Below are 12,631 nucleotides of genomic sequence, written 5' to 3' on the forward strand. Positions count from 1 at the left end.
TTGTATTTATACTCGTGAAGGTTTTATTCCAAACATTTTAATTTTAATCGAAGGAAAAATTCACAAAAGCTTAGATATGGCGTTCTTAAAATATACTTTACTCTAAAACAAAGTTCTGGTATAATTGTAACGTAAATATAACCATATGAATTCTAAAGAAACTAAGACACAACATTGTACATACGTATACACACATATTGAGGCAACGAGAGCAAAAGTGGCCTAACCTGGAATTTTTTTTCTTGTAGGTAACGTAACTTCTTTAAATAGTTTCAAATGTGATAAATTTTAAAGTAAAGGTCGCTTATTCTTTTATTTGATGAAGCTCTTTGCCTTAAAATAAAAGAATAGGCGACTTAAATTTTAAAATTTATCTGGTTTGAGACTATTTTAAGTAGGGGAGCATTCAAAAAAAAAAATGTTTGGGTTAGGCCACTTCTGCTCTCATGGTCTCATATATGAATGCACTTACTTACACTTTTCTAAAAATGCAAATCTTAACTACCTACATATAATATGTATATATACCAAAGTAACACCTAATTTCCTTTTCAGTTTTGACTTAAAAACTTATAAGTAAATTAATTAATATGTATGTATGTACATAAATTGGCTGGGCCGAGGAGCAAGTACCATATTTAATAGACAAAGTAAATTACTTGCATTTGTAAATTTCATATGGTCCGTGAGATTTTCTGTAGAAAGTAGGAAAAAGTGCGCATTATTTCATTGGGAAATCAAAGCTTTAAAATTTTTCATAAAAATAAAAACTTCTGTAATAGTAAGAAAATCATGGCAGTTCTTAATAAATCGGCGTTGTACCCAAGTAAGAAACGAAAGATAAAATATAAGGACTTGGGGTGTATTTGGGTGACGCTGCCTATATCAAGCGTTCGAGGAACAAAATTTTTTAAGTCTTAAAGGACGGGGCTTGTTCAGGACAATTTCGGGATTAGTTCGGGACCATTTCGGGGCTAGTTGGGGGCCAGTTCGGGAGTAGTTGGGTGTCAGTTTGGAACTAATTGGGGAGTAGTTTGGGTACAACGAAACGGGCTTGAACAAGCCCCGACTTTTAAATACTTAAAAAATTGTTTCGCACTCATAATTATTATGAAACGACTTTTATAATATAAGTCACAAAATAAATGTCTTGGAAGATTTAAAAATATTTATCTCAATAATTATTAGCGACTGTAAAAACTTCCAGCAGGAAAAAGTTACGAATTGGCAGCAGAAATGTAAAATTGTCTCACCAGAGTAAAGTTTTTTCACCTTTTCTACTGATTGGCACAGGCCCTCACTTCAATATTTTCACAACTCAAAACAGCGAAAATCGAGAAAAAATGCTTTAAAGTTTTGAATTTACACATACTCACATAGTATACATGAATACAAATTTTATTCTAGTGAGATACTGGTAATCCATGCAGCTACAGCATAGAATAAGGGGTAGCGGTAATTTCTGCATGTTTAACTTAATTTTTGTATTTTTTGGATTATGATAACTTTAGTTAGGAGAAAATGGGATGGTTCAAGAAATGAAAGAAGCAAAGTTGTATGCTTCGCTTTGAAAGGATCTTTTTGTATCTATAATAAAACTCATAGATTTACAACTTTACAAAAAACATTTTAAATTTACATACACAGCATAAATTTTGGTGAAGGGGTATATCTGACCATAGCCAACTAAGGAAATATTTTAAAATCTGATTTCTGAAATCATATCAAATAGGTAGGGCCTTTTGTTTTTGATGATAACGATATACATACATATGCTGCCAAAAGAAAGTAATAAAAACGTTCTATGTGTATTATTACGTTTAAGTATGGCCTCATTCATTCAAAATAAAATAAATTTAAAAGGCTTTATAAAGTGACAGGTTAATACTATTTTTCAGTTTATAGAGCTTTTCAAATATATTTTAGTTTAAATGAATTTGGGCGATAGAGTGCAATTGAGTCATTTTCTCGTGAGGATTTTCTTTGAATACTAGAACGCACTATATTAAAGCTTTACCGTAATAATTTTTTTTTTTTAATTTTGCACGTTAAATGGCTGCCCCTTCGAACATAATTGACCGAATAGAGTCAAGCAACGCCGTAAAAGTAGGCCGCGCCTTTGGATCAGCTTGCCAGCATGGCAGCATAAGTTTGTCGTATACAATTTGTGGACACAAATCTGGTTTTCTGAGCCTAGCAAGCAAAAGGAAAAAGACTTTAGTATCTAAATACTAATCAATGTTTATACATACCTTTCACCCAGTTGAAGTCGTTGTAGAAACTCGTCTTGACTAAGCTCCCGATTGGGAACCAGATTTGGCATATCTCCGCCCGAAAACGTTTCAAACATAGTCACACCATAAGACCACACGTCTGATTTCATGGAGAATTTATTGTATGCTATGGACTCTGGCGAATACCTAAAAATTGCGTGTTCAAAAACATTGAACCAAATATATTATTCTCTTATATTAAATAAATACCATTTTATGGGAATATCACGTTGGCTAAATCCCCAATAGTAACCATCTGCATTTGCAAACTGTGATAGTCCAAAATCGGATATTTTAACATAATCTTTCTCCTTATCCCACAAAATGTTTCGTGTTGCCAGATCTCTGTGTATAATTTGTTTACTCACTAAGTATTCCATGCCCTTTACATGCAAGTTAATTGAGAAATCGAGAAAAAAAAATATTAATAATCTCCAGCAATGAAAAATAGTATACAAAACAAACCCTAGCAATGTCACTGGCGAAATGTAACAGCTTATTATTGGTCAAATTGGAGGTTTTTAACAGTACAAGAAAGGAGCCTCCAGACACGTATTCCATTACGATAGAAATGGGCTTTCGGACTGAATATTTAATTTTAACAACGTTCGGATGATTCATGGACTAAAAATATTAACAGCAATTATTGTTTTGAGTTCAAAAATAATGTATAGGTATATGAATGTATTGATGTACATAAATGTTATGCCTTTACTATTATTTACCTGCATTATTTTTATTTCCCGTAAGAAATCTTTTGGATTCGATGTAGCTTCAGGTTTAAATTTCTTCACTGCCACTTCTTCTGGCGCTGTATTTGGATCGTTGTAACGTAATTCGCCCCAATGCACAGTGCCATAATGACCCTGGGCTACTTGTTTAATAATAATAACTTTTCCAATTGGCAATGTTAAAACCCATTGTGTATCATCCCAAGGGCGACCAGGCATTCCAGTATGTGAAAATCCTTGATTGGGGGAAATAAACGGTGTAATCGACTGACTTGAGAAAGCATCGCAATTCCCACTATTTTCATTGTCTATATCATTATCACTATCACTATCTTCGTATGGAAGATGGTCTTCGCGTTCGTTGGTGAAAATACGTTCATAACTAGGCCTGTACCTTCCTATGAGAGTGTTTAGCGTACCGAAGATATTTCCTGTTTGAAACCGATTGGAAGCGTCCAAACTCCAGCCGTCGAACATCATATTAGAGATCTCTTCTGGACAACATTCGCTTGGTTTGAGTAGTATGCCACCGGTTCGAGACCGATTCATTAGTAGCTTTTCAACAATTTTGGCGGGTTTTCCAATGCATTCGAGCTCTTCCAATATGCTCTTACCATACGCAAATATCTCCCAAATAGTTGTTGCGAAGGCCCACTCATCTGCACACTCGTCCCCGCGAACACCATCGGGATTATTATAATATTCCTGAGGTATCCAAGGTAAACTAAGCGAAATAAAATTATAACTAAGTGAATAAGGAAAGAATTATAGTCTGCTTTTTTCCAGAAAATAAGCACTGTGTTAGAACTCGTGCGTCGGGTTCTCTATAAATTTTTCAAATGGTATAGCTAGTTGAATTTGTACGTACAATTGTTCGTAAGCGGGTTAATAACTCGGTTTCCCCATTAAATTCATTAAACCCACTTAAGCAGTTAAATTACGATTTTTTAAAAAAGGCATTTTCATCACAACGTGGAAAATAGGTCAAGCATTTGGTATTATTTGGTTACAGACACTTTAATTGCACCACCTGCAATGCGCTACTTACTCTTCGTGGGAATAAGCACGACGAATTCCGGGATCGCCAATTTTCGTCTCGATGCAATTGGATTTCAGGTCGTATTTTGTCACGTACAAATTAGAACAGCGAATAAATCCATGATGCATATGTTTCACTCTCTGTGGGTTAAAATTGAAAAAAATAAATAAATAAATAAATTGTAGCTTATAAACTAAATTATGATGTATTTAAAAATTCCATACCAGATATTCGATACCTCTCGCCAAATCATATACAATAGATATTAGCATTTGGAGGGATATTTCGTCTTTGTTCTTTCGAAGAAATTCGTCGAGTGGCGCATGATAATACTCCATTACCATTGTATAAGGAGTATTTAAGGTCAAACCATGTAGTTTTAAAAATTGCGCTGAAAAAATTTGACTACAAAAGCTGGCCAAGTCCGTGAACTCCTAAAATACGAAAATTTTAACGTAAATTATTTTCCTTTTCAAGTTTTACATACCAATTACAGTAGATAGAAACTTCATATGTCGATGGTTCTGTGCAATGACGACACAGTTTAAAATTCAAAAAATAAAAACCCTTACTACTGTTAAGTGGCTCCTTGTCGAATCCATGTCTAATCTTTTGTGCTTAATTCAGAAGTCCTTACTGCTTACTTTAGTAAGGGATGGAAATGGATTATAGACGAGAGCCACTTAACAGTAGTAACAGTTTTTTTTTTTTTTTTGAATTTTGAATTGTGTCGTTATTGCAGAGGACCATTTTTATGTGTACATACGACCACTTTTCTGAACGTAATTACCTTGGGGTTACTTTCTGATAAAAATATCTTTAGCATAACACTAACGTCTTTGCAGACGCCTCCTTGGATCCAGTCTCCACGAACTAACATTATTTTACCGTTATCGCACATACGTTCTGTATCTATTTTAGAAGTAAAAAAAATTCCCAGCATTTTTTCAAAAGCAAAAAGTGAAAAGTGTATGCTTTTACTTACTCTGATACCATCGCAGATCTTGTTTCCGATCAAATATTTGGACTTTTCTTTTTCGGAGTTCAGCATCACTTAATTCCGTGTCAGTCTTCTTTGGTTGTAAATTTTTTGGCAAACAAATTAGCAGAAGTGGTGCCTTTTCTATGTAATCAATGGAATACAAAAACCGTTTAAACTGCATAAAGTATTTAATATAACTTTGTTAATTACCGTATTCTGATGGCCATAGAATTTTTGTTGAAATAGAGTTCCTTAAATCCTTTAAATCATCAAATGCTTTTACGCCATCGTTTGAGTGTAGAAGCCATTTGTTATTTTCTCTGGTTATTTTAGTAGTGAGTACATCCACCGCCAAACTTTTTTCTAGTTTACTGTATGCATGCAATTTAAAATTCCTATTAAATATTCTTATTAAATTTTAAAAGTATTTTACTCACGTCTTCGCTTTGTCAATATAATATACATCGTATTCTTTTTCGCATTGACGGATTAGGCAGGTGGCACCATTTAGAGATAGTTCTCGTAATTTGGCGAAGGAAAACGCACCACTACATAATGTAAAAACAAAATATTACTTACAATAAATTACAAATTTTACAGATCCGGATGAAATACCCAATTGGTCCATGGCATTTGAGGTCCTTCAGTTTTTGTAAGGAGGGAGTTTGGAAGTTCGCACACAAATCAGTCATCCATTTCGCAGTTAGTCTTTAAGTAACATTTGCAATTTAAATTTTTTGATTAAAAATTTAAGAAATTGACAATAAAAGATAATTCTGGGGTTTAGATGCATTTTCACCTTGAATAGCCCGATATATATGTGATGAAGGACTCTAATTCAGTCCTTGAGCCAAATTGCATGCGATAGCCCTGGGGTAGTCCTGTGATCTCCAATAATGCACACACGTCCCCTCCGATACATATTGCAAATATATCCTCGATCTTTGTCAATAAGGTCCACTACAATAAGACAGTAATGTTTGTATTAGTATATAAGTTTATGACTTTGAAACATTAACGAGATAATATTCGGCGATATCATAGGTGGGTATTGTTGTTCCAACGGCAGTATATTCTAATCCCTATCTGGTTTCGTCCATCTATCAATCCTTGTCGTCAAACTGAACTAACGGTGGGCGAGGAAATGAAAAGTGTGCTAATGATGGTAAGGTATACATACATAAAAATGTAGCAGGAGTCTGGGTACTGCATGTGGTTGACACATCGCTAGTGCTTTTCACGCAAAAACTGGCTACGTAGTTTTCCTTGCAATACCCAATATTCATATGTACATATGCATGTACCTAAATATGAACATACATACATTCGAGTAGGCTTGGGGACCTTTTGAACTAAAGAGCGAAAGAGTCAGCTCTTTTAATTGAACTACTTCATTAAAAATGGAAATGAAAATAAGACATTTTATTTCATTGAATTTCCAATGTCTTACGTCGTTTAGTGCAATTTGTTTAAATAAGTAACTATTTGAGTTGTTGTTTAATAAAATACTATCGCTTTCAGATCCCAAAGCAAAGCGCAATTTGTTCGCATTTCGAAGGCAAAATTGAAGAAAAGAAAATGAAATGCAGACACTGCCAAGTTTCCATAAGCATTGTTGATGGTTCTCATGGAAATTTGAATCACCATATAAAAGCCAAACATCCTTTCGTGATATCGGAAAAGATGAATAAATGAAGACGACTAAATTGTGCCGTTAAGGAAGTGGACCAACACTAGTCGGAAAAAATTGTTTTTTACATACATTTTTGTTGTTCTGTACCTTAGCTCCTACTACCGATCTAGTTCAATTAGGTGAACTATAGTTCAATAAGATGAAAGAAATAAAAGCTTAAACAGACGGCAGCGTTGATCCGGACTAACTCGGACATAAGCCGCATCAACTACAGCTAATTGCCGAGTTGATCCGGATCAACGCTGTCGTCTGTTTATGCTTTAAGACTCATAAGAGCTAGTTCATTGGGCTGAACCAACTAGAAGTGAACACTAATCTTTAAAGTGAACTATAGAATCCAACTCTAATATCAAGCCCCAATTGACAAAAAGATGTTAGCGACATTTTTTTTTTAATTTTTTTTTTGATACAGAAATGCATATACATACATATGTATATAGTCTAGGATCATTCCTGCATACATTTTTTTTTTTTATTTCACATCTTTTTGGCTATTAGGGGTCGAAATGTATAACAAATGTTAACATTTATGATTTGCACATTTAATCTTCCATTCGCTTGCATTTTAACTTACCTTCACTTTTTCCCGTGAAATTTTCAAACCCGGCTCCGGATGGTCATGAGTGTCTAACTTAACAAAAACTCTTGTTCCACTATCTCCTCTACCAGATGTCGGTGTCCGCACCATTAATAGATCATCATTCGGGATATAATTAACAGTAGCAACATACATTTCCATTAAATAGGTGGGAGCAAGCTTACACACCTCAGATATATAGTAGAATTTGAATTCTGTGAAGCCAATTTTCTTTTCCCGTACATTTTTAAATGTCGCACAGATTTTAGATTTTACAAAATATTTGTGCTCCTTTAATAGTGTTTGGGGCAGATAACGCTTATAATTACTTTCAATTTTCTCAATTATTTCCCGCTTATAATTTTTCTCTAATCGCTCAGATGCTGAACTTTTAGCTTCCAAATCGATGGACATATCCATAACAGCAAAGCCCATCACATTATCCTTTTTTTCTGGATGGCGTATTTCAGGAATTTTTTCGTTTACTATATCATAACGAATTTGCCAATACAAATACTCATAAGCCTCCTTATCCAGGTTTTTTAATTGGGTATCCATATTCGGAACTTTGATCCGCATTCGAAAGCAATAACGTACACCTGGCCTCAAACTAAGGCCGGGAATCGCCCACTCATTTTCCGAATCCAGTACCCGTAGTCCAAATAATAAGCGAGTTGTCGGTAATATTTTAAGCTGGCGGCACATTGAAAAGCAAATGTCCTCACAAGTTAGTGAATTAGCGTATTCAATATCCTTTTGGTCTTTGTAGTTAAAGATCTTATTTGTGGCTTGACCCGACGCCCTCGCAGAGGAAGCTGTTGACTGAGAAGACGTTGTTGAATTGGACACATCCGCATGGTCGCCAATACTGATTTCTCCGTTGCTATGTATCGAACTCCCGCCTCCCATGGAAAAAGAGGCACTACTGGTATCCAACAAAGTGATGGTGGTATGTGTTGTACCAGATGCGTTGGAAGCTTGATTCATAATCCGACGAGAAATTTCAAACTTTTCGCCCAATAAACGTTTCATTAATAGGCGAAGTTAGCCAAATGCAGCTTCTTTTAGATGTTACACTTGCAACAAATTCCTTCCCTTTTTTGCAATACACAACTTTGCATATTCACATCTACTTTCTTGGTAGTCCTTGATTCATAGTATTGCCTACTCTATATGCAGGATATAGATAATTGCAGGATATAAATCTGAGCTAATAAAAATAGTTTTTTTTTTTACTTCTCGACGAGTTAATGAATAAAAATTGCCGCTGGAAATAATTTTGCCGTGAATCGCAGCTTTTCTGAATTCTTTTCGTTTTATCAGATTTCCGCCATTTTGGAACAACAACTTTCAGCACATAGAGTTGCAAATGAATGTAACTCGTAGATAAACTTACCCAAAATGTATACAACAAAGTGTAATACACCTTGGCCTTTTCCATGTAATAAATTATTTATCTTTTGTATTTAAGTAAAAAGTTGTATTAACATTAAACAATAAAGTTCTATGTTCAACAATTAATAAAATCGAATTATAGAATATTCAATAAAATATTAAAGTGTTTTCAGAATGCAGCCCTGCGTTCAAACTGCCAACAAAACAAAACCGATAAAGGTGAAAATAAAAGAAAACATATGTATATTGATAACCAAAGGAAAATAGACTGGAGCAAATGAAATTTCTCAGCTTATCTTTGTGTTCCGTCAGATTTTTTTATAAACTCAGGTTAATTTACTTTTACTACAATTAATTATGCAGCTTAATAAGATAAAACTGTTCAAGAGAATGTATCCACTTAGTTGTTGGGTTGGGTATCTCCATACGATCCGGTAAATATTTGTATCATGGTTTTAACGTATATTTCCATTTTTACAGGCTCATTCCATAATTCAAAGGAAATTGATTTCAAATTGCAAGAATCCAAAAGAAATGAAGTTTTTAACTCAAACCGAAGCAATTAATGTTGATTTAGAACTATTCAACGAATATAAATTTAGTGTGGACCAGCTTATGGAACTAGCTGGATTGAGCTGTGCTCATGCCATAGCAAAGTGCTATCCAGCCGAACAATATAAACGCATTCTAGTATGTTGTGGACCTGGCAATAATGGTGGGGATGGATTAGTATGTGCCCGCCATTTGTCGTTGATGAATTATAAACCGAGCATATACTATCCAAAACCAACACCTAAAGAATTATACGAGAATCTAACCCACCAATGCAAGCGCTATGCTATTCCATTTCTTAATTCAAGCCCTAGTCTGGAAACAACTAGTACGTGTTTTGATTTAATTGTTGATGCACTTTTTGGCTTCAGCTTTAAACCACCAGTACGAGACACATTTGTACCTATTGTTGAGGTACTCCAAAAGACTAGACTACCAATTGCTAGGTAAGATATCTTAAAAAGTTGCAAGTTCATTATAAAATATTTACCTCGCGCAGCATTGATATACCTAGCGGTTGGGATGTAGAGGACGGCAAATTGAGTGAAGCAGATTTCGAACCAGAACTGTTAATATCGCTAACAGCTCCAAAGTTGTGTGCACGTTCATTTCAAGGAAAATATCATTATTTGGGAGGACGTTTTGTACCGCCGGCTCTTCAAGAAAAATACCAGCTAAACTTGCCTGAGTATTTAGATTGTGATTCATGTGTAAAATTATAAATTGTTAACTCATTTAAAAAGAAAGTATATTTCTTCAAAATATCAAAACAAAAACCAAATCTATTTGTACACTCTATTGTAGTGTTTTCTACGTCGATCTTCTTCAAATGTATTATTCCGTGCCCATTCCTTTAAATTGCCCTTCGATCGCAACATAGCCGACTTAGAATCGACGTCACGCATTACAAAAGGTGAAAATCCAGCTATATAATCTTCCTCCAATGCATTTGTTTTAGTTTTCGCCACACGTGATGGCATTTGTCTCGGTATAGGTTGGTCCTCAAATAGTATAGGATTGCGAGAATGTTTGCCTCCCTGGAATTTCGGTAAGCTTTGATTCTTATATTTAGCCGTTAATGGCCGACGAGTATTTATGTGAATCTATAAAAAAAGCATTATGGCATGAATAACTTGTTATATTAAAGTAAAAAGCTCGTTTACTTACAACTTGCTTTCCATTCTCATCTAAACTTACGGCCACACGTTTAAGAGTTTTGTTGCCACAATTTGGACAAAAAACTTTCGTCATTATGCTGGTTGTTTTATAACAAGCATAACACCGCAAAATGTATGTGCGAAGGTGTCTAATAACGCGACCATCTAACGCACAAATTTGTAAATTCATTTGCTTCAAGACATTTTGTAGTGCATAATCCGTTGACATACAGGCAACAATCGGTACAACATCTGATTCCACTTTACCTTCTAGTGATTTCTTCACCTTTTTGATGTTCGCTGGTGTAATCCAACTGTTGTCGTCATCCTCTATGTCAGGTTCAGATTGAAGACTAGACTTTTTTTCATCAGTATCTATGTCTGCTTCATCTGAATCTGTTTCTGCATCATTAGATTTTTCATTTTGTGGAACAAGAATGTTGCAAGCATCCTCATCTGGCTCATCGCATTTCAACTTTTCCATTAATTCATCCAACTCCGCTTGTGTTATCAAATCGGCACTGCTATCATTTTCGCTTGGATTAGTTATTTGTTGTTCAATTGCTTTTTTGACAACATCAACCCCATTGCCATCAGTTTGGTATTCATTTGAGTCATCTTCATCCTCGCTTATGTCATCACTACTTGATTTATCTTGCGGGTTGTACCATCCTGCTAGCTTTGTGTTATCTTGGAATTCTTCGGGCTTCTCTTTTGAGGCCACTACCTTGGACAAAACTGGTTCTGTACGTAAATGCTCTGTACCTACATTGTCAACCTCGAGCTCATACGTTAAGGAAATTACTTTGATGTCTATGCCAGAGAGACTGGCATAGTCGCCAGTCTTTTTAGCGAATTCCACACAGTGTTTTACACTGTCCGTCCGAGGTTCGCGCACTTGCAAATCAAAAGGTAAAACACATAGTCGTCGGATCTGACGTTTATTGCGCACCTCTTTAATAACATCTGGAACTGTTAATACATTTTTGGCATAATCCTAAAATGTACAAATGGTCATTCCCTGGAAAGACTGAAAATATTTACTTACATTTAACTGAACCGCGTTTATAAAGGCTGTAGTATCAGCCACCAAATATTCAATTGTTCTTTTCGTTTCGGCCATTATCAAAATTTAATGTAGCAAGTTAATTAACATTTCCTATTTCATACTTCATTTATTGTTGTCAGTTCACACACCATCTGCGAAAGGGACACAACTCAAAAATCAGATCCGAAAATATAACTGCTTGAGGATGGTACAAATTCAATGCAATTAACACAAAAATATGCACAACAATTGCTTTGGAGTTGTAGAATATAGTCATGAAGAAAAATATTTGCATTAATTGGAGACAAATCCTAAAAATCGATTCAAGCTAAAATAATCGACTTGAATTTTTTTTAGTTATGCCCCTTTTGAAGATGGTGTGTCAGATGTCAACGTCCACACGTGGAAAACAATGTGCTGCCACCTTGCTATAGTTGCGTTTTTTTTTACTCATTTCCAGTAAAATCCAGTAAAAGTTTTTACGAATTTTCATGTTTTGGCGTTTTCGTACGCAAAAACTTGCAAAGTAGGGGAAATTGAGAGAGCGGTGTAAGTTTTTACTGGATAAATTTTTACTTGTAAGAATTTGCCAGTACGAAAAACAGCTGATCGCATGTTGCTGGATGAAATTTAAACTAATAAGGAAACTGTTTGTGGCTTTTTATTGTGGAAATTCACAAAATAAACATATTTAAATATAAAATATATTGTTTTATTAGGAATATGCTGCGAATAAACAACCAATTAATCAGCTGTTCATGATACTTGCAAATTATTACTGGAAAAGCGTTCACGTACTTTTTTGTAAATTTTTTCTATGAGAGCGAATTTTAGAAATTAAGTTACTGGAGAGTTGCTGGCAAGTTACTGGATAATTTGTAAAAAAACACAACTAATGCGTCGAATTTATCAGACACCTGATCTAACAACACCATCTTGTATGAATACGCCTTGCTAGGTTTATAGGGCATTCGCACGCGTCGATTTTACAGGCAACAAAAATTGAATGAGAAGTTGAAAGTGAAAAGTTGCCATCTCTATTCAGACAAGGCGATTTTCGATTCAACACGAATTGTTATTTACATTATTGAAAATAAACTTAAATCGCAAAATTTTATGAATAGGCGTAAATTTGGTAAGCCAAGCGTTGGTAGAAGTGCTTTTAGCGAAGCTGAAAGATAAAA

The 12,631-nt window shown here is 34.8% G+C and overlaps 3 protein-coding genes across 6 annotated transcripts; 1 reads left to right on the forward strand and 2 right to left on the reverse strand.

Annotated features, from left to right (window-relative positions):
- Positions 1–8,635, reverse strand: LOC118732950 (tyrosine-protein kinase hopscotch-like). The gene is made up of 15 exons (XM_036462078.1): positions 7,293–8,635; positions 5,825–5,985; positions 5,641–5,733; positions 5,463–5,573; positions 5,236–5,396; positions 5,029–5,166; positions 4,834–4,955; positions 4,268–4,477; positions 4,053–4,183; positions 2,999–3,728; positions 2,739–2,897; positions 2,484–2,656; positions 2,253–2,420; positions 2,018–2,193; positions 1–695 (listed from the first exon to the last, which is right to left on the reverse strand). Exons 1-14 carry the CDS (start codon positions 8,325–8,327, stop codon positions 2,049–2,051), a joined length of 3,537 nt encoding a protein of 1,178 aa, XP_036317971.1. The 5' UTR covers positions 8,328–8,635; the 3' UTR covers positions 1–695; positions 2,018–2,048.
- A 247-nt stretch (positions 8,636–8,882) lies between these two features.
- Positions 8,883–10,023, forward strand: LOC118732952 (NAD(P)H-hydrate epimerase). 4 transcript variants are annotated; one of them, XM_036462081.1, is made up of 3 exons: positions 8,883–9,124; positions 9,191–9,688; positions 9,742–10,023. In XM_036462081.1, exons 1-3 carry the CDS (start codon positions 9,048–9,050, stop codon positions 9,962–9,964), a joined length of 798 nt encoding a protein of 265 aa, XP_036317974.1. In that variant the 5' UTR covers positions 8,883–9,047; the 3' UTR covers positions 9,965–10,023. The 4 variants fall into 4 exon arrangements, with proteins under 4 accessions (XP_036317974.1, XP_036317975.1, XP_036317977.1 ...); XM_036462082.1 differs by having other exon boundaries at positions 8,885–9,101; positions 9,171–9,688; XM_036462084.1 differs by having other exon boundaries at positions 8,889–9,124; positions 9,171–9,688.
- Positions 9,974–11,797, reverse strand: LOC118732951 (RNA-binding protein NOB1). The gene is made up of 4 exons (XM_036462080.1): positions 11,732–11,797; positions 11,448–11,547; positions 10,410–11,396; positions 9,974–10,345 (listed from the first exon to the last, which is right to left on the reverse strand). The coding sequence occupies exons 2-4, from the start codon at positions 11,520–11,522 to the stop codon at positions 10,025–10,027; spliced, it is 1,383 nt and encodes a 460-aa protein (XP_036317973.1). The 5' UTR covers positions 11,523–11,547; positions 11,732–11,797; the 3' UTR covers positions 9,974–10,024.
- Positions 11,798–12,631: the final 834 nt, after the last annotated feature.

The sequence above is a fragment of the Rhagoletis pomonella genome, unplaced genomic scaffold, assembly GCF_013731165.1.
Source record: "Rhagoletis pomonella isolate Grant_MI unplaced genomic scaffold, Rhpom_1.0 Rhpom_scaffold_00002, whole genome shotgun sequence".
In the NCBI taxonomy this organism is placed as follows: Eukaryota; Metazoa; Arthropoda; class Insecta; order Diptera; family Tephritidae; genus Rhagoletis; species Rhagoletis pomonella.

Coding starts and splice junctions, on each gene's coding strand:
- LOC118732950 (XM_036462078.1), bottom strand. CDS start 8,327: ATGAAACGTTTATTGGGCGAAAAGTTTGAAATTTCTCGTCGGATTATG. Junction 4,956..5,028: donor AGATCTGCGATGGTATCAGA/GTAAGTAAAAGC, acceptor CTTCTAAAATAG/ATACAGAACGTATGTGCGAT. Junction 4,184..4,267: donor CGAGAGGTATCGAATATCTG/GTATGGAATTTT, acceptor TTTAACCCACAG/AGAGTGAAACATATGCATCA.
- LOC118732952 (XM_036462081.1), top strand. CDS start 9,048: ATGCAGCTTAATAAGATAAAACTGTTCAAGAGAATGTATCCACTTAGT. Junction 9,125..9,190: donor GGGTATCTCCATACGATCCG/GTAAATATTTGT, acceptor CATAATTCAAAG/GAAATTGATTTCAAATTGCA. Junction 9,689..9,741: donor ACTAGACTACCAATTGCTAG/GTAAGATATCTT, acceptor TACCTCGCGCAG/CATTGATATACCTAGCGGTT.
- LOC118732951 (XM_036462080.1), bottom strand. CDS start 11,522: ATGGCCGAAACGAAAAGAACAATTGAATATTTGGTGGCTGATACTACA. Junction 11,397..11,447: donor TAAACGCGGTTCAGTTAAAT/GTAAGTAAATAT, acceptor TGTACATTTTAG/GATTATGCCAAAAATGTATT. Junction 10,346..10,409: donor ATGAGAATGGAAAGCAAGTT/GTAAGTAAACGA, acceptor CTTTTTTTATAG/ATTCACATAAATACTCGTCG.